This window comes from Mirounga leonina, unplaced genomic scaffold (assembly GCF_011800145.1).
Source record: "Mirounga leonina isolate KUSES-001 unplaced genomic scaffold, KU_Mleo_1.0 Mir_129, whole genome shotgun sequence".
Lineage (NCBI taxonomy): Eukaryota > Metazoa > Chordata > Mammalia > Carnivora > Phocidae > Mirounga > Mirounga leonina.
Window position 1 is genome coordinate 69984709 of NW_023270323.1, and position 26899 is coordinate 70011607.

Here is a 26899-nt window from a genome sequence, read left to right on the forward strand (position 1 = left end):
TCTTTCTTTCTTTCTTTCTTTCTTTCTTTCTTTCTTTCTTTCTTTCTTTCTTTCTTTCTTTCTTTCTTTCTTTCTTTCTTTTTCTTTCTTTCTTTCTCTCTCTCTCTCTTTCTTTCTTTCTTTTTCTTTCTCTCTCTCTCTCTCTCTTTCTTTCTTTCTTCCTTGAGAGCTAAAATCATCCCGTATTGTTATGGTTCCAGGGCTGTGCTGAAAGCAATTTTATATATCCTTTCCATATCGTTCACTAAAATTCACTTTCTTAACCACTTGGGGTCATCAAGGAGAAAAAAACCAGAGGGAGGTGTTTTTAAAAAGCCCGTGGACTGGAAGGTGAGTTATAGCCCAGATCTAAGAGCTCCTGGCTTAGCTAAGTGAAGACTGAGAGCATTAGCCGTGTCCCACCTCTGGGACTTTTCTGAAAATAAAAAAAAAAGAGAGAGAGAGATAAGGCAGTTGTTGTTCGTCTCATGTTGTTTTGCCAATTGGCCATGAATGCACGCAGAGGGCAAGGAGAGACTGAAGAGAAGCAGACCATTCTAGATTTGGAGGTGGAAGTTCTAATCGGCAAGGGAACTTCCGAGGCATGTGTTGGGTGACTGCAAGATGAGATCCCCGCCCCTCCCTGCCAAATCTTAGAAGTTTATACAGAGGTCCTAACTGGGTTCAGTCAAGTATACCAGGCAGATGGTCAACACCACATTCCTATCTCAAGGCTGTATCCCTGGGGCAGCTTCTGGGAGTGGGAAAGGCAAGTGGGACACACATTCCCAAGACAGGAGAGGGGGTGAGGAGCCTCCAAGTGCTTGGGTCCAGCTCGCAGGTCAACCAGCGGTCATGCCTTTTTGATGACCTCTCCTAACACCTCAAATCCATAGAATGGCTCTTAGGGGATATGGAATATAATAGATATAAGTCAAGGTCCTGCTCACAAAAAGCAATAAATACTCTGTAAGCCAAGGGAGTATATTTTTACTTCTACAACTTAAAGCTTTATTGGGGATATCATATTCATGGCCCATGGACAAGTGAGAGCTGCCATGACTTTGTGAATGGTTATCAATTAGAAAGTACAGACAGGCTCAGGGATGCCTGGGTGGCTCAGTCAGTTAAGCATCTGCTTTCAGCTCGGGTCATGATCCCAGGGTCCTGGGATCGAGTCCCACATCAGGCTCCCTGCTTAGCGGGGAGCCAGCTTCTCCCTCTGCCTGCCCCCACTCATGCTCTCTCTCTCTTTCTCTCTCTCTCTCTCAAATAAATAAAATCTTAAAAAAAAAAAAGTATAGACAGGCTCAGATATAAGAGACCAGATCATCCGATCATTTAGCCCATCTGACCAGATGCCAGGATTCACACACCTAACAACATAACGGAAGTGTTTGTGTCAAGCTGATGAGATTTTATGTAGTTTTTATTTTTCAATATTTTAAAATTATGGCTTTTACAATGAAGAAAATAATTTGGAATCAAAGAAAAATAAATGTCTCCTCAGCAGAATGGAGCAACAAACTGTCATAAAACCATTTCATCAGACCATGGAACGTTTCTACTAAAGAATCATGGGCCATGAAACATGAACACGGATATAACTTTCCTTGTAATCGTGCAAACTTTGGCTTGTTTGGGATGAATATAGGCAAAATGTTATAACATCTCGTCACAGAAAAAGAGAAGGCATCCTCTAAGCAGTCAGTGGTTTTTCTACAGAAATTCCTTCACACCTGCGCTTCTTTGTCTCAAGAGTGAAACCAACCCAAACCATCACGATCCACAACAAACAAGTGGATTAGACTTGTAGACACTTCATTGAGCCATTTGCTCTGTTCTTTCCTTCCTTATTCCACCCTCTTACAGGCTTGTCCTTCATCTACACCCCTGACAAGACTTTCTTCTGTCTTTTACTGGCTTCCTATCCTCCTCATGGGTCTTAACTGTCAGTTTTTCTCCAAGTGTCAAGACCGCCCTCATTCAGTCTTGTTGTATCAGGAAACAAAGGCTGCTCAAAACTCCAAAACTCACCACAGTAGAAATGCTTCCGAAACTGGTTTCTCCAAGCCTGGTCCCTTCTTTTGTATGTGTTTCTAGAGGCTCACACGTTGACATGTCCCCCTAGCACCTCGGACTCAAACAAAATTCACTCCAGTGCATTCAAACCACCTCCCCAGCCTGTGGTCAACTGCTTTCCATGGCTTGTAGGAAACCACCGAGGCCCTTTGTGTGACATTCAAGGCCCCCACCATCCCACCTTACTTTCCTACTGCACTCCTATCTCTCTCTGCTTCCCAGCAAGATCCATAGGCCAGCAACACTGACCCAGGAAGACAGACTGGGAATGACAAAGAGCTGGTATCTGATCCTGACTCTTGCATACATGCCCTGTGACCTGGGAACGGCCTCGCGGCTGCTTTGAACCTTAGTTTCCTCATTGGTCAAATGTGAACGAACACTACAGAACCCACACCTCAGGGTGTTGGGATAATGACATATGAGAACACAGGGAAAACACGTGGCCTGAGCAAGACTCTATAAATGGTAGCTATGATGATTATTGACAAGCACTGAATGCCTCCTCTGTGCACAGCTCTGTTCTAGAAACTCTAGAAACAGCTCTGGAGATGTTATCTTCTGCTTCATTGTTTTTGATCACAAAGTAGAGAAGGTCCGTTTCTCACCTCCGTGCCAAATTCAGTTTCCAATTCTTTCTCGCTGGGACTTTGTAAGCGCCTGGGCCGAGGGGTGGGAATTTCCTGCAGCAACGTGCTTTCTGCTTTGGACTACAAAGTCAAACAGAGAATCACTGCTGGGTAGCAACAGGAATGCTGTGAAAACCTCAGTCACCATCTTGGTAGAAAACAATCTGTAAAGACTACATGCTGCACCTCTTCAAGAGAGAAGAGCAAGTGAAATGGTTAAGGAAAACGACACTGACTACCTCTTAAGCATAATTTTCCACCTGTGCCAATGTTAAATACCACATTAACATTTAAAACAAGAAAAACAAATCTAACGGCATTCAAACCCGTGCAGTTTTGAGCAGACAGAGCATTCCAGACGAGACCTGAGGAATGGCAATCAGCCACCGAGCAAAATATTCATGTGGTTTTCCTCACCCTTGCAGCTTGTAATTTCTCTCTCATGCGTTCCCTCATGGAAAATTCTGCAAAGCCTGTCCTGGAAGCTGAAGGAATTGGAGGTAAGCCTAAAAAAACACAGGAAAATCACTTTAAAACAACGTTTTTTTTTTTTTTTTCCCCAAAGGGAAGATGAGATTAAAAAATAACATGAGAATGTAATTTTATTTTGTAAAGTTAGAACTTTACATAAGCAAACATGAGCTCATGCTGACAGACGTCCATGTGACGTACTGAGTGCATGTCTTGGCTTCTTTGTGACTGACAGGGCGAACCTCGGTCCTGCCAGGAGCGCCACGCCAACTTAACCAAGAGTAAAATGAATGACATTCGACGGTTCACAGATGCACCAATTCAATTACCAGTGGGAACAGACCTTCCAATCTGTTGAACTGAGAAACAGGCTTGTAGGTGAACAGATAGCTAATGAGTCCGGGTTCAGCTTCCAACAGTGTCGATCACTTCAGAGAAACCTTTCTACAGTCCCAAGCCATGGCCCTAGGCTACATCGTAGACACGGCATCTATTTTGAACCTATTGTTAAATATATGTGTAAATCTCATGGACTGTTGTGTACCTTCGAGTTTCGGGGAGGACACAGGTGTTACGACCACTAGGGATCTTGAGGACCCAGACTCTGAGGCCCCCGGAGTAAGTGACTGGCTCTCTGATTGCATACCTGGGATGTGAGATGTTTGGGACGGCTCCTGGTTCTCTCGTTCCCAATGCGCTGAACCAAAGTGTTTGGGGAACAGAATGTTACCACGTTTGGAGCAGAAGGGCCGGACCGGGGTAGAGTAGGATATAAGATGGCAGGAGTTTGGGATCGAGTTATGGGGAGCCTGTGATGTCACACGAAGGAGCCTAGAACTTATTCTCCAAGTGGTGGGGGAGTCCTCGGGTTGCAGGTATGGGGTGGGTGGGTGGAGAGAGGAAGGCACCAGGGACCCCAGCTTGGAAGTCCCCGTGAGTCAGTGGGAGCAACCACACAGAGGCCACGAGAAGGAAAGGACAACAGGACCCAGTGACCAGAGGAGGTCATGTGGTTCTCGCAGTAGCGCATCTTCCCGGTACTTGTCAGGTGTGCAAATCCTCAGGCCAGGCCCAGACCTAGTGACCCAGAAGCTGGAGCCCAGCAATCTAGGGGATTTAAGCACACACTCAAGGTAGAGGACCCCTGGTTTAGAGAAAGAAGGAGGAGGGAATGATGCCTGAGTTTTGACTGAGTTGACACTGATGGGCCTTATTTGGTCACAGGACACATCTGAGGTGCTGGTGGGATGTGAAAACGTGTGCTTGTCCAGCACCCGGGGCTCTGGGCAAGGCTGGGCCTGGAGGAAAGGCTGAGAAAGCATGTCTACCGTGGCGGATGCTGGTGTCTGGAGAAAGCCTTTCCTGAGGCAGAGCATGCAGGAAGAGGGGTTTCTGACACCTGTGGCCATCAGCACTGTTGAGAGGAGGAGGGCTGGCAAGTGCAAGAAAAAGCGAGAGAAGATACTCTATTAGAAGGGAGAAGGACCAGCAGCGGGGAGAAAGAGGAGGAGGAGGGATGGGCTGCAAAGGTCTCTGCTAGCAACAGATTTGCAGCTCCTTCGGCGCTGGCTTCGTGCACAAGGGAAGAGGGTCCTGGGCTTCCAAGCTCATTTCTGCAGCCTGGCACAGTTTGTTAGGTTGGGTGATAGAAAGGCAGAAAATCCTTCTTCCATAGGCTCCAACCATGGCACTCACTCCATGCCTGGAAGGAGGCAGGAAATAGTGGCCGTAAAGATAGTGGTCTTGGGTGTGTGGGTTGAGATTCAAGTTCTTTAAGAGAATCTCCGTCAACCCAACCCTGAAATGGCCTTTGACATTCTTTTTTAACTCGTTTGAAAAAATGATCGAGCCATTACTTTCCATTTTAAAGATCACGTCAACATGGCAGATCCTATCCGCTGTTCTGTTAGGGTCCCAAGACTTTTCCTGTACAGAATTGGCCACATTTTGAACTTACATATTTGTGTGATTATTTGGTTGATACCTGTTTCCTCCCCCAGGTTCCACAGTCCCCAGCCACACAGGGCAGGCACATGGCAAGTGTCATTAAGTGTGTGTGGTCCCCTGAGCGGGTAAAGAAAGGGCTTCTGGACTCATGCTCGCCAGTCTTGTTCTCCAGCTGGCCACCCACCTTGCTTCTGCCCCCAAAAGAAGGATGTTTATAGTCAACAATAAGTGTCTTTAAACATGAAAATGCACCTGCTTATTTACTTCCCCTCCTTTTTTTTTTTTTTTAAAAAGAGAATCAGTTTTTCAACTTTACTTAAAATAGCTACCATTTATATGTAGTTCACTAGAATAATTTTATATATTTGTCTTTAAAAGGGAGACAAGGTATTTTATTGAACACTATCTCTTCTGAATAAAAAAACCAAAGTGGCTTCTCTAGGGCTGCTTTGAAAAGCTTTGAAAGATTTTGAAATGGTAAAAAGTAGTTCTTGCTTGACATTTTAGAGTCCATGCTAGGGGAAGACATTTCCAGGGTGTGGACATTCCCGAGTCTGATCTGCACAACTAGCTGGGGAGGTGTCATTTTCCCAGCGAGAACGTGACCCACTCAAGGGCAAAGACTGTGTTGGTGACCTATGTACCTGGCACTGAGCAGCACTAAATCAATGAAGGAAGACACATAAAGGAGGGCGTGAGGGAAACTGTACAAATTACGATAAATGTAATTCTCATTTGGGTGAAACCAGATGGTGATGACACAGTTTTTTCAAGATAACATGATGAACCATGTGTACTCTCATTCATTCCCTTTAACATAATAACTGATAGAGATTAGGTGCTTTCATTTTTATCTGGGTAGAATAATATAGCAGTGTTTCTTTAAACAACTAGAACTAAAATAACCCTCCTAATAGGGGCGCCTGAGTGGCTCAGGCGTTAAGCGTCTGCCTTCGGCTCCGGTCATGATCCCAGGGTCCTGGGATCGAGCCCCGCATCGGGTTCCCTGCTCTACGGGAAGCCTGCTTCTCCCCCTCCCACTCCCCCTGCTTGTGTTCCCTCTCTCGCTGTGTCTCTCTCTCTCTGTCAAATAAATAAATAAAATCTTAAAAAAAAAAAAATAATAACCCTCCTAAGACATTGTTTCCCCTAATTTAGTGTCAGTTCCTTCACTACATTACTACTCTGCCATGTGATCCCAAACCATGTCTATTTTTCCTGCCCTGGGGACCAGGGCTGACTTGCCAAGCCCGAGGACAGCTGTGACTTCACAGTTTCACACACAGGCTCTTGGACACAGCCGAGCACACCTGGTGTGAATAAAGTTTCCGCAGAGTCCAATGTGAAGGGTGTGATGAAAATAATTTTAAAAATTAGGAAAGACTTGATTTGGAGGGCTACAAGAACTTGCAGATAATGAGAGAATTGTGAGACACTCCGTTAAACATACATATATGACGTCAATTGGTATGATATACGGATTTCCTTGGCAAGGTGGTGTTTCTCACAGAGGCAGCAGGATGATGTCCTCACAACCCAGTAAACCCACCCATCCCGAGGCTGCATCAGCCTCGTGTTTGCAAATGTTCCGGATCTTCTCTGCTCTGTGTCCTTTACCCTCCCTGTCACTCATGCTCATCATACCCCATCTCTCTCTCCTTATAAGCTTCACGAAACGGTGGACACTTTCCATTTTTCTCTTAATCACTTCCTTTAAACCTGACCCCTCAGGAAAACACAGCCACTTTCTAGGAAGATAGACACTGCATTTTGAAATAACGTAATCTCATCTGTCCCCAAGTCGATGTGATCTTGTTTTTACGGAGAAGTTCCTACGGTTCCTTCTCCACCGTCTGGAAGTCCTCCCCTCCTCCCCTTACTGGTGCCAAGAGACTCCCATCCTTCTTGCAAGGTGTTGTTCTGTGACTGTCACTGCTGAGACCTGAGCTCTCTGTCTACCACGGTGTATACCAGGACTTTCCAGGGACTTGACATAAAATCAGAAATGGGGTATTTGGGTTTGGATTTGTATTGGTATTATCTGGATTCACATAGAACAGGTGAGCATGATAATGACTGTATAGCGACCTCCCTCTTCCACTCGCCCTTTCTAGTGAAAGAATACACTAAGTGTTTTTATTTATTTTACTTGTTATGATGAATAAATATTTACCAAACCCTACAGTACCTTTATGTTTTCATCAGCTAGGCACTACTGATAATTGTGATAATAGCGTGATCAAAAATTCAGTTTGTTAATATGGTGAGTAATGAAAGACTTTTCAGCATAGAAACAGGTTACTTAAAATTCTTGCAGGGAGGAGTGGAATGAAGAAGTTCAAGAAGAAAAGGGAATGGTGTCCAATTTCCAACTGTGCAGGGAGAGCTTGTTTCTGATTTTTGAAGGAGTTGATAGGGGTCATCCGAACACTGTGGCATTTATATTCTTTTGGGTAACTTCAAGAGTGATATAACATTTTTATTTTAAAACATTAATATTTCTCTTAATATACTTCTATTTTGTTAATATTTATATATTTATGTCACCAATAAAATATTTAAAATTTTTTATGGCAACTTACATATAGCATAATTCTTTTTTTAAAAAAAGATTTTATTTATTTATTTGACAGAGAGAGACACGGCGAGAGAGGGAACACAAGCAGGGGGAGTGGGAAAGAGAGAAGCAGGCTTCCCGCCGAGCAGGGAGCCCAATGCGGGGCTCGATCCCAGGACCCTGGGACCATGACCCGAGCTGAAGGCTTGATCCCAGGACCCTGGGACCATGACGCTTAACAGACTGAGCCACCCAGGCGCCCCAAGATTTTATTTATTTGAGAGAGAGAGAGAGTGAGAGAGCGCAAGAGGGGGTAGGGTTAGAGGGAGAAGCAGGCTTCCCACGGAGCAGGGAGCCCGATGTGGGGCTCGATCCCAGGACCCCGGAGATCATGACCCAAGCCGAAGGCAGACACTTAACGACTGAGCCACCCAGGCGCCCACATATAGCATAATTCTCATAGGGACAATGGACAAAAGGGTGGGGGAAACACTGGCCTGACCTGCCTTTTAATTCCTGCCTCTTCTCTCACTCATATAAATAATTTCCCCCACCCCCTGTTACAAAATTCCTGGATAGAATACAAATATGGAGTTGGTGGGTAGGGAGAGTGTGGGACAGAAGGCAGCTCGACCTCAGTAGGAGAAACTGGAGGGGAACAGAGGCAATATCCTACAGGCTTGAGAGGGAAAACGTGATGACAATCCGTCCAACTGTCCCCAACATCTAACCGTCTTCATATGGATGTAAGAAAATGGAGTGTCCTTTCAGCCACTGCCAGCCGTCTGGGAACGTAGGACATCTTCGGCTGTCAGGCAGGAAAACCCCAGCACAACGAAAGGGCCTCAGGTTAATGGTGCTTGTCACTAGGATGTAAGAATGTGGGTGACTATTTTTTTCTATTTCCTTTTCCTGATTTTCTAATTTTTATCCAGCAGAGTAGCATCACTTGTGAAAATTTTACTACATAAAATGAAAGTCAAAATAGGCTGAAAATAGCTGGCTCTGCCCTGGGTTTTGAGCTTCAGCGTGGCTGATGGTTCACATTTGCTGAGGGGTCTGGAGGGATTTCTGTGGTCACATTCTTCTTTTCTGCTTCTTTATTTCATAGTCTCATTAACATTGCATTTTATGTAACTGAAAACGTGGGGCCCTTATTTTGGCGCATGTCTCCTTCTCACTCAGAGGCGCTTGGACCCCAAGATCTGGCTCTGCCCATTACTCCTTCCTGCATCTCTGTGCGTTAGCACACCCCCAGGCTTGGGGATTGTTTAGGGCTGACTGCTTTGGTCCCCCCAGCATTCACATGTTGAAGCTCTCAACCCCATCCATGTGATGGTATCTGGAGGTGAAGCCTATCTATGGGAGGTGATCAGGTTTAGGTGAGGTCATGAGGGTGGGGCTCCCATGATGGGATTAGGGCCGTCCTAGGAAAAGAAAGCCCTGAACCTTGGCTCTCTGTCTTTCCATCATGTGAGAAGGTGGCCATCTGCTAGCCAGGAACCGAATGATTCTGAGCTTTGGTCCCGGATTCCGCAGCCTCCAGAACTGTGAGAAATAAATGTCTGTTGTTTGAGCCACCGATCTATGGTATTTCATTATAGCACCTGGAGCTGACAGAGACAGGGATCATCAGCTTGTGCAAGACTGGGCCTGGCCAGTCCTGCCTTCTGTCCCTATACTCCGGGTGGTGGGATAGGGCAAGGGGCCTTTAGGCAGGGCTGAGATTCTGCAAGGTGGCTTCCTCGATATATTTTGCCATAACAATTCTGCCTGCAGTTGAGCCTTCCACATTGCCTTGGGCAGAGCGGAAAAACCGTAAACCTCCTTCAGGAGGGCCAGTGACTGCCTGAGTGATGCTAAGGTAACTGAGTGCTCTCAGAACAAGCTTTGTGAACTTCCAAGAGGGGAAGTGACACGTAAAGGGTCTGAACTTGGCGTATTTTTGCAGGCGTGACTCTCTGTCAGGTTGCTAGCATGCTACAAAACCCAATTTTGGACGTGCTATATTAGCTTCTCCAGTTTTCAAGCTCTCAACTGACAAATACATATTGAGCACCTATTGTGTATACAAGGCTCGAAGGATGGAACAGTGAAGAAAAGAAACAAACCTTCATCTTCATAGAGTGTGTTTTCTGGCTGGGAAGAGAGACCACAAACAGGCAGTATATTTAATAAGTCGGATGGTAATAGGTGGTATGAAGACAAATACAACCGGATCAGGGATGAGGAGGGCCAGGAGGGAGGGGTGTATTGCAGTTTTAAGTAGAGTGGCCAAGCAAGGGCTTCAAGGTGACATTGGAACAGGTGAAGGAAATGAGCGACCAAACCATGCAGATGGCTGGGGGATGAGCATTTAGTTGGAGTTATACCTGGTGCAAAGACTCTGAGACAGGGCCATACCTAATGTAGGACCAGAGCAGAAAGGGGAAATATGAGGGTGGGAGATGGAATACCAGGGTAGCTGGTCATAGAGATAAGTGGGAACCAAACTGTGTAGGTCACCCTACACAATTCAGCTTAAACTCTGAGTCAGGTGATAACCACTGGAAAGTTTGAACAGAGGAGTGACATGACCTTGTTTTCCTAAGACCATTCTGGCTGCTGGGGTGAGAACAGAAGCCAGGGCATCAGCTGGGACGCTGTGTGATACTCCAGATGGAAGCTGAAGGTGGCTTGGATTGGGATAGGAGTGGGTAGAAGTAGTGGTAAATAGGCGGATTTATGTCTAGCTTGAAGGTAGAGCAAACAGGACTTATGGGGACTTATGGATGGGGGCAGATAAAGAGAGGAGTTAAGGATGACCCAAGCAATAGAAGAAATGAAACGTGTGTTTCGTGAGATGGGAAGATTATAGGACAAACAAGTTAGGAGGAGGAGATCAGGAGCTCAGCTTCAGGAGAGTGAAATCTGAGTTGTCTCAGGATAGATCACAGACCTAACTAAATGTGAGACCCAGAAGCATAAAACTTATAGAAGAAAATATAGGAGAAAAACTTCATGAACTTGGGTTAGGCAAAGAATTTTTCAATATAACCCTCAAAGGACAATCCATAATAGAAAAAAAGTGATGCACTTGTCTTCATCGAAATTGAAGCTTTTTGTACTTCAAAAGACATGATTAAGAAAATGAAAAGATGAGACATTTACTCGGAGAAAATATCTGTGAGTTATTGATCTGATAAAGTACTTGTATCCAGAATATATAGACAACTCTTACAACTCCATACTAGGAGACAGAATCCAGTTAATAATGAGGAAACATTTAAATAGACATTTTACCAAGATGATACACAAATGGCTAATAAGCATATGACAAAAATACTCACTATCATTAATCATTAGGGAGATACAAGTTAAGAACACACCAAGGTACCATTATACACCTTATAAAGACTATAATTAAACACTGATTATACCAAGTGTGGACAGTTCTTATAACTGTTGGTGGGAGAGTAAATTGACATAGCCGTTTTGTAAAACAGGTTGGTAGTTTCTTATAAAGTTAAATATAAAATTTATCATATGACCCAGAAATTCTACTACTTCTCAGAAGCAATGAAAACAAATATTCATGCAAAGACACACTGTAAAGGTGTTTAGCAGCATTATTCATAATAGCCCCAAGCTGGAAATAGTCCAAATGTCCATCAACAGGTGAATGAATAAGTAAAATGTGGTACATCCATATGATGGAATACAATTCAGCAATAAAAAGGAACAAAATGTGGATAGATGCTACAACATTTATGAAACCCAAAAAACATTATGCTAAGTGAAAGAAGCCAGACACAAAATACCAAATATTATATGATTCTATTTGCAGGAAATGTCTAGAAAAAGCATATTTGTAAGGATATAAAACCAACCAGTGTTTGTCTAGGGCTGGGGTGGGAGTCGGGATTAACTGTAAATAGGCACAAAGGAACTTTCTGGGGTGATGAAATGTTCTAAAACTGGACTGCGGTGATGGTGGCACAAATCTACATTCATCGAAAATCATTGAGTTTTCTACTTACAGTGGGTGAATTTTATGTTATGCAAATTATATTTCAATAAGGCTCTTAAAAATATGAGTTGCCTCATTAGACAGGCAAAAGAAGGTATTGGGTAGAAGGCTGCCGTCCATTCAGTCCGATGGAGCCCTGGGCTGGAGATAACCGTTTGGGACTGGTCAGGTACACACACGATATGTATACATTAGGATTTCAAATCTTGAGATGACCAAGAGAATGAGGATTGAGGAAGAAAAGAGGGCCAGGCCCTGAGCCTGGGTGCTCCTAGAGGCTGGGGATGTAAGAACCAGCAAGGACACCGAGAGGGACAGCCCACGGGGGAGAAGTAAGAGAGGACTGCTGGAAGCAAAGGGCAAAGGGAGGAGGTGGTGGTGAGCTGGGCCAAATGTGCTGAAAGTCAGTAAGGGGAAGACTGGCAACTGACCAGTGAATTAGGCAAACGGGCAATTCCCTGGCCCCCTCCACAATAGCAGTGCCGATGTGAGTTAGACTGGAGTAGGGTCAGGACTGGAGATGAACATGGGGGTAGATGACTCTGGAGCAATTTTGCTTAAAGGAGTCTTTTGGAAAATGCCTTTCCTGACAACTAATCATCACGCTGGTTGTGTTCTGTACTTGTACTCTTATGATATGGTCAGTAGGGGGGCCACAAGACACAGAGGAGAGGCTCAGCTAACAGTTCCTCATACTCCCTTGTTCTAGAACCAGGAGGCATGGCACACCACGCAGGGCCACACGGAAAGACACCAAAAGGTGGTCAGGAGGCAGAAGCCGGGAGCGAGGTGAGCCCTTAGGCCATGGCCCTTATTGGGATTTCTCAGGGAAAGACAAGCAGGGCAGGGTGAACAGTTTAGGCCTGGCTAGTTTGAATTATTCTGGGGGACTCCAAGCTATAGTGGTGTCCCTAGTTGCCTGGTATTTGACCCTGGGATGATGCAGGCAGAGGAATACTGCTTCCTCGGGTGGCATCCGCCCGAAAGAGGTGGACTCTGGATTGGTCAGCGTGCATCTCAGAGGCACACTCCTCTCTGAGTCCTTTGCCATCTCTTAAGAATTGGCTCAAATTTCCTCAACCCAGAAAGATTGTTTTTTTTCAAGATGTCAAACATCATAATATCCAGAAAAAAAGTTATAGAATACAATGTACTATTTATTCATACTTGTTTTAGTGCTTTAATTTAGTCCCCTCAGTACCGTGTGAGGTAGCGAACACTAGTGCTGGTGAACTTTTTGACCTTTCCTACATTTCCCAGAATGCATGCTCTGACTAGAATGTTCTTTCCCTTCTCCCACTGCCAGACACCCAGGTAACTCCCAAGACCCAGCTTTTTCAGGCAGGTCTCCTCTGGGTCCCATACAGTCCTTTGTGACATTTCTTTCCTGGGTCAGTCTCTCCAGGACTTGATGCCTTTTTAAAAGTAAGCCTAAAACGAATGATCTACTTCCTTACATTTGCATCAGATTTCACCAGATTCCCTACTTTCTTTTCCACCAATACTGAGAAATTGGCTCTGAAATGATGCTTTAATCAGAGAAACTAACACGAATGAATGGGAAACAGATGTCAGTAATGAGGAAATTTATGTTCGTAAGAAACTACTTAACATTTGATAGTTACTCCCTTAGGAGATGGTGCAAGTTGGAATCATGGGGGAAATGTGTATACTTTTTCTCTAGATGTTTATTTGATTTGGAACTAGAGCCTGTTCAGTGCCTTCTTTATTTGGAATGTCAGGACTGTATGCATGTTTGAATAGCTGATTAGGAGCCAAAGCTTTTACTGCATGATTTTATGCTGCTGTTAATTAGGGAGGTGGCCCTTCTGAGCATGTGCCTGGTGCGGGGGGAGGCCGCAGAATCTGTGTGCTGGCATCTGGGTATCTGAATACAGCCTGACTTTCACACCCCTTGGAGGCCTGTAGGAATGCTATAGTGTAGAAGGGCTCGTAGGTTCAAGGTGAGGAGCAGGGGTGCTGGCACCAAGGGGGAGGCCAGAGCCAGGAGAGGTTTGGGAAGTAAATGTAAGAAGGAGTCAAAGATCCGGGTCCAGGAGAGCAGGCCTGGTTGAAAGGATGTGGTGGGCGTGGTACGTGAGCATACCTAAGCCAGAGCATGGCCTTGCATAAAAAGGAGTGAGGCCAGCTTGAGACATCTGTTCACTCGGTAAGCATCGTTGAGTGCCATCGGGGTACGAGCCCTGTGCTTAGCAGACCTGAAAGTCAGTCTCTACCCTCAAGAATTTCTAGTCCAGAGGAGAGGGGAGGCTATGCACCAAAAAAAAGATGACTTCAGACACTTGCATGGGTACAGGAGCCAGGAAGCCCAGAGGGGGTCTACTCAGCCCACCCTGGGGCATAGGGGAAACTTTCCAAAGGAGGTGGTATATATATTGATTTTTTAAAAAAAGATTTTATTTATTTATTCATAAGAGACAGAGAGAGAGAGAGAGAGAGAGAGAGAGAGAGACAGGCAGAGGGAGAAGCAGGCTCCCCGATGAGCAGGGAGCCTGATGTGGAACTTGATCCCAGGACCCTGGGATCATGACCTGAGCTGAAGGCAGACGCTTAACCATCTGAGCCACTCAGGAGCCCTATATATTGATTTTTGAAAGGTAAGTAGCGAGGCTAAGATAAACCAATAAGCAAAACCCCCAAATACAGAAAAGTTAGTTTAGGCAGGAAGAGTAAGGTAGGTGATTCCCCCAGTGACACTCTTTTGCAGAAAAAAATGAGGCACAGCCAGAGTGACACTCTTGTGAAGGCTCTAAGCTGGCTCTGTGCCCCGTAGGAAGAGTGTGTGGGGGGCCTGGGAGCCCCTGTGGACAGTGCTGGTTGCAGCATCGTTATTGCACCTTCCGTGGGCAACTGCAAACCCGGAGCTTTAAGGACCAGTCAGGGTTACGATTTGTGTCAAATGATGCCATTTTTTGTGGCAATTAAGAGCACAGAGGTCTACAGATGGAGTTTGAGTCCTGACTCCACCACCTCTGGTGGGTAGTTCTTTTGGAACATAGTTTCCTAGCCAATGAAACAATGCCCCATGATGGTGCTGTTCTGAGAATTACATGATGTAATGCATGCAGTGACCTTAGCACTCAAGAATGGTAATTATTTTTGTTAGTTATGTGGCAACAAGTTCTTCTTTTGGCTGGAGGAGACTACTATGTATGTACCAGCCCCTCCCCAGGTGCTTTCTGTGTATCATCTGATTTCACTGTTGTAAGGGCTGTATTACCTGGAGGTTTTTATGATCCCCATTTTATAAATGAGGCTCCCGTGGCTTGGGAAGATTAGGTTATTGCTCAAGGTCCCATGACTGAAAGTACAAACAGTGGTAGTGAGTCTGACTGCAGTTTCTCTAGGCTTCAAGGAATGTTTGCTGGCTTGACATGTTTATTTCTCTTAGTATCTTGGCAATGTAAGGGGATGTGGGCAAGGATAGAGAATGAGGAATCTTGATAGAAATCCTATCAGAAAGCTTGCTACCTGGCTCAGAATGTGCTCTGAAGCTCTCAGAGTTCAAGATTGTCAAATTTTATCATCTGTCTGCCTGCCTTGTCTATTATCTATCTATCTATCTATCTATCTATCTATCTATCTATCTATCTATCTATCTATCCATCTATTTATCTATCATCTATCTATCTTGGCTGGGTGATGTGGAGGATGCCTCAAGTAAACAATTAATTGGTTAGGGGAAGAAAATAAAATGGAATTATGTGAGCTTAAAAAGTCCCATAGTGTTGTTAACATAAATTGTCTTGTTGGGGCTAGGGAAACCATTGAATCAGAGGTTTCGCCCAGGGAAATGTAAACAGTATTCATAAATCGGTCATGAGACAGAGCTTCATGATGCACTTACACAAAGTATTAGCCCAGCCCAGGTTGGGGGGTTGGTAGGATGGTTCAACATATGAAAATCAATCAGTGTGATACCCCTTGGTAACAGAACTCAGGACAAAACCACATGATCATCTCAACTGATGCAGAAAAAGCATTTGACAAGATCCAACATCCTTTTATGATTAAAAAAACAAAAAATGCATTCAACAAAATAGGGCTAGAAGGCAACTACTTCAACATAGTAGAGGCCATATATGAAATCCCACAACTAACATCATGCTCAGTGGTGAACAACTGAAAGTATTTCCTCTAAGATCAGGAGCAAGGCAAGGATGCCTCCCCTCACCACTTTTATTCAATATGGCATTGGAATCCTAGCCAGAGCCATTAGGTTAAGTGCTATAGACTGAGTATTTGTATCCTCTCCAAATTCTTAGATTATAACTGAACTCCCAGGGTGATAGTATTTGGAACTGAGGCCTCTGGGAGGTAGTTAGGTCATGAGGGCTCCCCCTTAAAAGGCACTAGCTCCCTTGAACCTTCCACCATTGAGGATACAGCAAGAGGACAGCCATCCGTGAACCAGGAAGTGGGCCCCCTTATGAGACACCAAATCTGCCAGTGGCTTGATTTTGAACTTTTCAGCCTCCAGAACTATGAGAAATAAATTTCTGTTCTTTATAAGTTATCCAGTCTATGGTATTCTGTTAGAGCAGCTCAGACATACTAAGACAGCAAGAAAAAAAGCTACCAAAGGCATCCTGTTTGGAAAGGAAGATGCAAAACTATCTCTGTTTGTGGATGACATGGTTTTACATATAGAAAACCCTGAAGATTCTACACAAAAGCACTGTTCAGCCAAGTTGCAGGATATAAAGTTGACACGAAAAATCAGTTGTGTTTCTAAACACTAACAACAAAAAAATCTAAAAAGGAAATTAAGAAAACAATTCCATTTAGAATAGCATGAAAAAGAATAAAATATTTAAGAATAAGCTTCACCAAGGAGGCAAAAGACTCGTACACTGAGAACTGCAAAACATTGCTGAAAGAAATTAAAGACACAAATAACTGGAAAGATAGCTCATGTTCATGGATTGGAAAACTTAATATTGTTAAAATGTCAGTACTACCCAAGGTGATATACAGATTTAATGTAATCCCTATTGAAATCTTACTGGCATTTTTCACAGAAATAGAGAAATTCATCCTTAATTCATATGAAATATTAAGGGACCCTGAAATAGCCAAAACAATTTTGAAAAAGGAGACTAGAATTGGAGGTCTCACACTTCTGATTTCAAAACATGTTACAAAGCTACAGTAATCAAAACAGTGTGGTGCTCAAATGAATAAATAAAATCTTTAAAAAAAAAAACAACAACAGTGTGGTGCTGGCATAAAGACAGACATACAGATCAATGGAATAGATAGAGAATCCGGAAATAGACCCTTGCAAATATGGTCAAAAGCAACAAGGGTGCCAAGACACTCATTGGGAAAAGGACTATCTCCTCAACAGATGGTATTGGGAAACTGGCAATTCATATGCAAAAGAGTGAACTTGGACCCTTACCTTACACCATATAAAAAAACCAAAACAGAACTCAAAATGGATTAAAGACCTAAATGTAAGACCTAAAATTATAAAACTCCTAGAAAAAACATAGAGGAAATAATTCGTGACACTGAATTTGGCAATGATTTATGAGCTAAGTCACCAAAAGCACAGGCAATAAAAGCAAAAACAGACAAATAGGATTACCTCAAACTCAAGAGCTTTTGTGCATCAAAGGACACAATCAATGGAGTGAAAATGAAAACTGTGGAATGGGAGAAAAAATTTGCAAATCATGTATCTGATAAGGGTTATTACACAGAATGCATAAAGTATGCCTGTAACTCAACAACAACCATCAAAACAAATAACTTGATCAGAAAATGGAAAAGGATAGACATTTCTCCCAAGCATGATATACAAATGGTCAACAAACACACGAAAAGATGCTCAACATCACTAACCATTAGAGAAATGCAAATCAAAACCACAATGACAGATAGTCCACATCCACTAAGATGGCTAGTGTAGAAACAAAACAAACAGAAAATAACAAATGTTGGTAAGGATGTGGAGAAACTGGAACTTTGTGCAGTGTTGGTGGAAATAGAAAAGATGCACCCACTATGCAAAAGTATGCTGGTTCCTCAAAATATTAAACATAGAACTACCGTATGAACCAGTAGTCTCACTTCTTGCTCTGTATATCCAAAAGAATTGAAAGCAGGAGCTTGAAGACATATTTGCACATTCATGTTGGTAACAATTTGCAATAGCCAAGAGGTAGAAGCAACTCAAATGTCTACCAAGGATGAACGTATCAGCAGGATGTGACATATACATACAATGAACTATGATTCAGCTTTAAAAAGTAACGGATTCCTGTCACATGCTACAATGTGGATGAACCTAAAAGACATAATGCTAAGTGAAATGAGCCAGTCACAAAGACAAATACTGTCTGATTTTACTATATGGGGTACCAAAAATAGTCAAATTCATTGCAACAGAAAGGAGAATAGAGGTTGTCAAGGGCTAAAGGGAGGAGAAATGGGGAGTTAGGGTTTAATAGATACAGAGTTTCAGTTTTGCAAGAAGAAAGAGTTCCAGGGGTCTCTTGCACAACTTTGTGAACAGAGTTACTTCTACTGAAGTGTATATTTAAAAATGATAAAGATGAAGGGGTGCCTGGGTGGCTCAGTCGTTAAGCGACTGCCTTCAGCTCAGGTCATGATCCCAGAGTCCTGGGATCGAGTCCCGCATCGGGCTCCCTGCTCCGCGGGAAGCCTGCTTCTCCCTCTCCCACTCCCCCTGCTTGTATTCCCTCTCTCGCTGTGTCTCTCTCTGTCAAATAAATAAATAAAATCTTAAAAAAAAAAATGATTAAGATGGATTGGGGTGTCTGGGTGGGTTAGTCAGTTGAGGGTCTGACTCTTGATTTTGGCTCAGGTCATGATCCGAGGGTCACGAGATCGAGTCCCACGTCCGGCTTTGCACTGGGCATGGAGCCTGCTTAAGATTCTCTCTCTTCCTCCCTTTCTGCCCCTCCCCCGATTTGTGTGCGTGCACGTGCACACACACAAACACACACACGTGCTGTTGTTGGATGTGCTCTCTCTCTCTCCCCCAAGGGGGTAAAAAAAAAGATTAAGATGCAAATTCTATGTGTTTTTTTTCACCATAATTAAAAACAAAAAGTGTATATATACTGGCAAAGACAAAAAAACCGAAAAAACAAAAAGAGAAAAAAGATACTTAAAACAAACACGGCAAAATCTTGTTAATCCTTGAATCTGGTGCTGGACATATGAAGTTCACTGGATTTTTTTTTTTTTTTTTTTAAGTAAGCTCTACACCCAACGTGGAGCTTGAACTCACAACCCTGAGATAAAGAGTCTCATGCTCTACCGACTGAGCCAAACAGGCTCCCTGGTTCCCTGGATTTTATTTTAATTCTGTGCATGTTCGAATTTTCATAATGAAAAACAGAAGCCCCAAAGGGTGTTACATTTAGGATCTTAAGGCCTTGGCCCTTGCCTTGGTGACATTTGATCTCCTTTGAGAATATCAAAAGCTATTTTGATAACCAGACAAGTAAAGCCTTAATAGATGGGCTGAAGAGTCGTGAGCAGAGGAAATAAATTTGTATTTCTTGTTTTGCTTGGAAAACATAATAAAAGGAGTCAAGGAGAAAATGTGCCTGAGGGTTGAAAACTCCTCTATCCCAAGAGCAGCCAACCTACTTGAACTCATGTAGAGCCCTGTGCCCCCAGTCCCTGTTCCTCCAGCCTAGCAGAGCAAGGACATGGGGGATGGAGAGGAAGATACTCTCTTATCACTGTCACCTTCTCAATCCTCTGATTCTCCCATAAGACTACAAAATCTGAGAGGACAGGGCTCTGTCTGAGGCTTTGGCTGTTATGCCCAGGGCAGATTGTCCAACAAATGTCACTGAGCCTCTTTCCTGGCCCAAGTTTTGTTCTGGGCACTGGGGTTAGGGTCCACTGGGAATGGAGAAGACTCAGTCCTGCTCTCAGGGACAGTCAGCAAGCAGTTGCCTGGAGCATACCAGGGGTGATAAATGCTCTACAAGAAAACAGAACCGGAGGTAGGACAGAGAATAGGGGAGGAGGTGGGAAAGTGCTCTTTTAGACAGATGGTCAGCAAAGGCCTCCCCCGACGTCCAGACCCCGATCTCCATCTCCACTTCGATATCCAGCAGGCATCTCAAACTTTGCAAGTCCTTTGCTGATTTTACCCCAAACCCGTTCTTTCTGCCGTCTCCCCTTCTCTGTCAATGGCAACTCGGTTTTCCCAGTTGCTCAAGTTACAGAGCTGACATCATCCGTTCTGCGTTCAAAACTCCTGTTCAGTTCAGCCAGAAACCATGTTGCTTCTATCTTCCAGATGCCCCGAGTCCCACCCCTTCTTTCTACCTCTTCCACTGCCACCTTGGTCCCAGTCGCCACCACCAGCCGCTTGGGCTTCGCCCTGGCTCTTCATCTGTCTCTGTGTTCTGTCCTCGCACCTTCCAGAGCTTTCAGCCTTAAGTCGGAGCAGACCCTCCCTTGGTCCTCATCGCACTTGGACTGAAAGTATAGGGGCCCGCAGGCTCCTCCCTTCTGGTCTCAATTCCTATTTTTCCTCCTTGCTCACTCTGTCAACCACGCCGGCCTCCTTGCTGCACCTTAACCATACCGAGCACACGCCTGCATGAAGAGCTCTTTTCTAGGAGTGCCTGGGTGGCTCAGTTGGTTAAGCATCTGCCTGGGGCTCAGGTCATGATCCCGGTGTCCTGGGATCGAGGCCCGCATCAGGCTCCCTATTCAGCGGGGAGCCTGCTTCTCCCTCTCCCTCTGCTCCTCCCCCACTTGCGCTCTCTCTCTCAAATCAATCAATCAATCAATCAATAAAATCTTTAAAAAAAAAAGAGCACTTTTCTCAGGGGTCTCCCATATTCCTCCAAGCCTTTGCTCAAACATGGTCTGCCTGGAGAGGCCTTCCCCTGACGACTCTTCATAAATAAGAAAGGGACAGGTAGGGATTCGTACCCACACTCGTCTGACCCCAAAGACCACGGTCTTCACTGCTACAACTCCCTGGCCTTTCTGCCACAAGCGTACGGAAGACGTGGGTGGAGAGCTTTCCTTGAATGGGCACCAAAGCCTGGGATGCGCAAACGGTCACGAGGCATTCAGAGGTCGGCAAGCAGTCAAGTAGGTGGGGATAGATGGGAGAGGAGTGGAAACACCACTAGAAGGGGCCAGAGTACATAGGGTCTTGGGACCCAGAACAAAGAAGGAGTGTGGATTTTATGTGATGCTCATCATGGATTTCTCAGTAGGAAAGCGATATACAGAGTTTTAAAGAAAGATGAATGTGGCAGCTTAAAAATATGTCCATAAATTTCTCCAACAGACACACCTCTCTTGAAAGGGGGAAGCCTGATGTCCCTCCCCTTGACGGTGGGCTGGACTCAGTGCCATACTTGTAACAAATGGTAGAGGTGTGTGATTTCCCTGGCTTGGCTGCCTCTACCTTGCTCAGGGTGCACGGTTTTCTGCCCACGTTTGTGTGTTTCCAAGCTGTCTGTCTGGATTCCTCTTCTCCCAACGCTCACTCGAGACTCCTGCACACCCTCCAGCCTGCACTCCTCTGTCCTCTGCTGTGCCCCAGGCCCTGCCTCAGCCAGAGCCCTTGCTGTGCTTCTCACGGCTCTTGTCAACCCTTGTCCCTCGTCTGTCTCCTGCTCTACTGTGCGTTGGCATCGTGAATGAAATCTGTCCTGCGATCTTGACCCCATGGCTGGCTTTCTGCTGGTCTTGACCTCTCGTTTTTGACGCATGCCTGGCCCCCCAGGCTTCTTACCCACCAGGTGCCCCCAGCTCACTCCTCGGGCTGTTTTCTTTACCTCTTGGCCCACCAGTGCTGCTGAACTAGCAACAGCGTTAGCTCTACCCAGGGAGGTCCAGACACCCGCTCGTCACGACCTTGTTCAGGCAGGCGATTCTTAGCTTTGTATTGTTCTCCTCTTCTCCAAATCAGAAAGGGTGTCTTTAAAAAATTTTCACTTTTGGACTAATGCAAAGTCCAAAAGTCTCTTAGCTCGAGAACAGCTGAGTCACTCTGCAGTTATCTATGTAACACACTAGTGTGTACTATTTGAGTTATTTGTTACAATGCGTACTATTTAAAGTACTTACATGCCTTTTTTGATTTCATCCTCACAACCACACCCATGCTGATAGTAAATAGTAATTTTCCCATTTTAGGACTAAGGAATGAATCAACTTTTTAATAAAAGCCTGGGTGGCTCAGTCGGTTAAGTGTCTGCCTTCAGCTCAGGTCATGATCTCGGGGTCCTGGGATCGAGTACTGTGTTGGGCTCCTTGCTCAGTGGGGAGTCTGCTTCTCCCTCTCTCCACTCATACTCTCTCTCTGTGTCCCTCTCAAATAAATAAATAAATAAATAAAATCTTTAAAAAGAGTCTTATTATTGGCCAACCCCTCTGACATTTTTTTCCCCTTGATTTAAAAATAACTACTAAATGGAACACCTGGGTAGCTCATTGGGTTGAGCATCCGACTCTTGATTCTGGCTCAGGTCAGGATCTCAGGGTTGTGGGATCAAGCCCCACGTTGAGCTCGGCACTGGGCATGGAGTCTGCTGGAGATTCTCTCCCTCTGCCCCACACCCCCTCATGCAAGTGCGCGCGTTCTCTCTCTCTCAATTCATAAATAAATAAATAAAATCTTAAAAAAATAAAAAATATAAAAATAACTACTTAAATACTCAATAGTTGTGCTATGGACTGAATTGTGTCTCTGAAGAATTCATATGTTGAAGCCCTACCCCCTAATGGGACCGTATTTGGAGAGGGCCTCTGAGGAGGTAATGGAGGTTAAATGGAGTTATGCAGTGGGACCCTGATAAATAGGATTCGTGTCCTTATTGGACACCCGAGTGAACACACAGGGAAATGGCAACCACCTATAAGGCAGGAAGAGAGGCCTTGCTGGAAACCCACCACCCGGGCCCCCTGAGCTTGGACTTCCAGCTTCCAGAATTATGAGGACGTAGATGTCTGCTGTTTGAGCTACCCAGGCTATGGTATTTTGTTGTGGCAGCCTGAACTATGACAAGTTGTAACCTTCAATAATGAGTAATTTTGAGCATTTCGAAAGAAAAGTGACTCTCTGGGATCAAGTTTGGTTCTGTTTTCCTAATTTGTAACAGTCCTATGATATCATCGCTCTTAGATGGGAACCACATTTTTCTTAGGGTTGGACTTCAGATGAGTTTGCTTCCAAAGCACTCTGGTTTCCAATAGTTACTTTATTTTATTCCCCAGCCCTGCTACAGGGAAACGGGGTAACCAATTGTGTAATGATTACTTAACAACTGAAAAGTATCCCACACCTTCTCCTCTTGTCTAATCCACTTTTCACGAAAAGCAACAAGTAAGGGATAATCCTTTTCCCTACAATTGAGCAGCTAGTTAATGATGTCCTTGGTAGTGGAGGTTCTTGGAAGGGGGAAGAATGTGCATGTGTGTGTGTGTGTGGGGGGGGTGTGTGTGTGGTAAGTGCAGGGGTCTTCAAGGGCCAAGACCATTGAGACCCTCACAAGTTCCGTCATGTCTTGCAACGTCTCATTCAAGCCCCACTTCTTGAGCTTGGGTGGCTTCCTAACCCTTGAATTTCTACAAAAATTTTTTTTTAAGTGTTTTATTTTTAAAGATTTTTATTTATTTATTTGACAGAGAGAGAGATAGCGAGAGCAGGAACACAAGCAGGGGGAGTGGGAGAGGGAGAAGCAGGCTTCCTGCCGAGCAGGGAGCCCGATGTGGGACTCGATCCCAGGACCCTGGGGTCATGACCTGAGCCGAAGGCAGACGCTTAACGACTGAGCCACCCAGGCGCCCGAATTTCTAAAAATTTGATTACCTGTACTATTTCTATTTCTTTTTTTTTTTTTTAAAGATTTTATTTATTTATTTGAGACAGAGAGAATGAGAGAGACAGAGAGCACATGAGAGGGGGGAGGGTTAGAGGGAGAAGCAGGCTCCCTGCCGAGCAGGGAGCCCGATGCGGGACTCGATCCAGGGACTCCAGGATTATGACCTGAGCCGAAGGCAGTCGCTTAACCAACTGAGCCACCCAGGCGCCCTGTACTATTTCTATTTCAAGTAACACTTCCAAACTTATGTGGCTATGTAATCATGTCCTGAAGCTATGTGTCTTGTCTCCTAGACAGATGCTAACCAACAAAATTATCCATAGAGTTGGGGTGAAGTGGGTGGAGGGGTGGCAGCCACGGATGAGAAATAATATCCATTAAAAATCCCCATGTGGCTCTGTGCTGATCACAGTAGGCAATTAATTAATAATTAATGGAGGGACACTTACTCCGTGGACCTCGACGGCTCGTCATGCTCAGGGGGCGAGTGTCAGAATCTTCCGGCACAGGCCCCTGCTGGTTGAAGTGGAGATTTTCAGGCACCATTTCCTCGGGGCCAGTGGTGGGCAGCTGTGGGCAGAGGGTCAGAGGTTGTTACTCCCAGGGCTTCGGTTGACTCAGATTCTATCTGGGGATGAGGTGGGTCACTCAGCGAGGGGACAGACCTTAATACTATTCAGGTCTAGATATCCGTGACCTGTCACCTGCGTCAGAAAAGGGGTGCTAGCCCTGAGTTTGTCTAAGAGGGTCCTTGCGAAATTACCGAGGCATCCCCAAATAAAATAAATATTTCCACTATTTTTACATATAAGGTGCACAGCTCTGCAGAAATTGGGTGGAAAAGGGAAGCGGGAAAGTCATGGCCAAACTATGTGATCCTGACTCCAAATCATCTGGAAACAGCTGCCAAAGTGTCCCTGGATAATTCAGGGCAAAGAATAGCCTCCAGTTTCTTCCCCTGCTCCCTGGGGAGGGGAAGCTGGTGAGCAGAGGTGGCAGTGGAGGCCAAGGCTGAGCGACGGCCTTTGGGGCCAGAAAAAGGCTTGCCTCTGAACTCAGATGAACTGTGGGACTTTGGGCAGCAAGTTACTTAACTGCCTAGCTTCCTCCCTTCTCCGTCTGTAAAAGACGGGAGGTGAAAATAGCCCATTCACAGAGAGGCTTGCTGCTTTGTATCAGGCCAGGTGCAAAGCGTGGATATTGTGATTTAAATGAACGGCCTGGGCTGGATTTGAGGCACTGACTTAAAAACAAACAAAAAAAACCACTCCCCCAAATTCCATTCTGAAGTGCCGCTGGGGTTAAGAAACAGTTCTCTGGATTTCTTGCAACGCCCCCCAAACTGCTCCTGCTCTGTGGTCTGCAGTCTGGGCTCCCTCATGGGTTAGATGCCGGAGACGGTGCCTGGTATTAAGCTCTCCTCCCCATCCCTGCCTCTTTCTCCTGTCCTGTCCGGGTGCACCCTCCCCCCAGCCTGTCACCTCTGCTCGCTGTGCCTGTGGCCCTTGAGCTAAGGACTTGCACTCTTTCTGTCGGTGCTGGGTCCCCTGCCCTGGCTGCAGAGCCTGGCGGGGGGCGGGGGGGGGTCCTCTAGGAAGGGGTTAAAGCTCCCTGCGTGGCCACGTGGCCAGCAGCGCCTCCCACGCCCTGGCCCTCCCCTGGGTTGCTCCGTACCAGCTGCAGGAGACGCAGAGGCCTCCCCTCGGCCAGCTTGTCCCAGCCGGAGTGTGCTGGGGAGGGGTGGAGGGTGGGGGTGGAGAGAGGGGTCTTCTCCCTGACTTCAGCTCCCCCGGTGCCTTCCCCACCTCCCCACCTCCCGGCCACCCTCTCCAGGCATCCCTATCACGTGGCCCTGGCTCAAAATGGCGCTGTCTCCCTTCCCTGCCTTGCTGGCATCTCCATTATTCCAAGCAAATTGCCTCTCGGCAAGATCTTCCCTGCCTCCCCTTCTCCCACAACAGGGGCTCCTGAAATGGGAATTTATTTACCTTGAGAAGGCTGGTCTTGCAAGGGGGATGGATGCTCCCAGCCAAGGAGGGTCACTCCAGTGGAGGAAAGCTGGGGGGTGGGGGGGGTGGGCCTCTGATTTAGACCGAAGCTGAATTTGGGTTTTGAAATTGGAGAAAGGGGGAGTTCCCCATGATTAGTAGTCCTGCACTGCCATCTATCGCCAGCCTCAGTTCATGGCCTTTGAGGACAACAGTCAAGAGACTCCGCCTTCCCTCTTGTCTGGACTTCTCTCAGGAGATGGGAGGAACCTCAGAAGGAAAACGCCCAGGGTATTGACCAGGACCTCCCCGTGGGGGTCACCTGTGAGGCCCCACACAGGTCCTACACCCCGCACCTTCCAGCCGCATCCCTGCCTTTTCCAGGGGGCACCCCCAGGAGGAGGTGTGGTCCCTGGCAGGTGGGAGCACCTTGGATCGGGCTGGATGCACAGACACGTGGTCCCTAGCCCCACCTACCCGTTTCTTCCTTTTTTGTCTTGCAACCTTTGGGGTCTTCTTCTGTCTTCCCACACCTGCGTCCTCATCATTTTCAATGAACTCCTTTGAAAAAATGCAAAGGGATGAGTCATCACTCGGTCTGTGTGTCAGTTGGGAAACAAAGCCCAGTAAGAGAGGAAGAAGGGTGCACTTTAGGTATTAACATTAAAATGGCCATCTTGCCCCCTCCCTGAAAGTTGAGTGTGAGAGAAGGGATAGTAGCCCCGGTCTGAGCAGCCACCAGCATCTTCCTACTCTTCTCAGAATAAGCATGGTCTCGAAAATTTCTATCCAAATGGAAACGTCGTAAATGAGGTGACGTTGGCCCAGATCCTTGTTTGTGCATAAAACATCCACTGTGCTTCCGGGGAGACTCCCTGGCCTCAAAACGCATGATCTAATGACGGTCAAGGACAAGTGAATCTGCCAGGACAGCCGGTCCTCTGCACCTCCAGCTTCAGTCTGAAGTCCAGAATAATGAAGATACGTGTTCAATCGCCATGAGGTTTCAATTTAAAGAAAATGTTTGCGGGTCTTTTTGAAAACACAGAAATTCTTTCACAGGGCAAACTTTGTTTTCTTTTTCTGTATTACACTTTCTAAAGTTTTAGTCATAAAATGTTAGAGCTGAATGCTCTGGAGTGTTCAAGTTTTAACTTCTCCAATTCTAGAATTTTATAAACGGGGGCAGAGGCACCTCTGGGTGTAAATGAGGTTGCAAGGTAAACCCGGACCCTGTCCCTGTTACACTGAATTCATTAGAAAGGTGTTCAAAATGAAACTGGGATTTTTTAAGCAAAGATTTTATTTATTTATTTGATAGAGAGAAGGAGAGAGCACAAGCAGGGGGAGCAGTAGAGGAAGAGGGAGAA

At 45.5% G+C, this 26899-nt stretch overlaps 1 protein-coding gene across 8 annotated transcripts in view; it reads right to left on the reverse strand.

The window, feature by feature from the left end:
- The window catches only part of CC2D2A (coiled-coil and C2 domain containing 2A), a 134489-nt gene that overhangs the window by 100435 nt on the left and 7155 nt on the right, over positions 1-26899 (reverse strand). For 6 of the 8 annotated variants that reach the window (XR_004679296.1, XM_035005275.1, XM_035005271.1 and 3 more), the window contains exons 3-6: positions 26007-26090; positions 23991-24111; positions 3108-3196; positions 2670-2771 (exon numbers count right to left, since the gene is read on the reverse strand). Coding sequence is in view for 7 of the 8 variants with exons in the window: in XM_035005275.1 (XP_034861166.1) it covers positions 2670-2771; positions 3108-3196; positions 23991-24111; positions 26007-26090 (396 nt within the window). In the remaining variant the exon portion in view is untranslated. Of the gene's footprint in view, positions 1-2669; positions 2772-3107; positions 3197-23990; positions 24112-25529; positions 25632-26006; positions 26091-26899 lie in introns of those variants that run through there. The other 2 variants (XM_035005274.1, XM_035005273.1) reach the window with 2 other exon arrangements.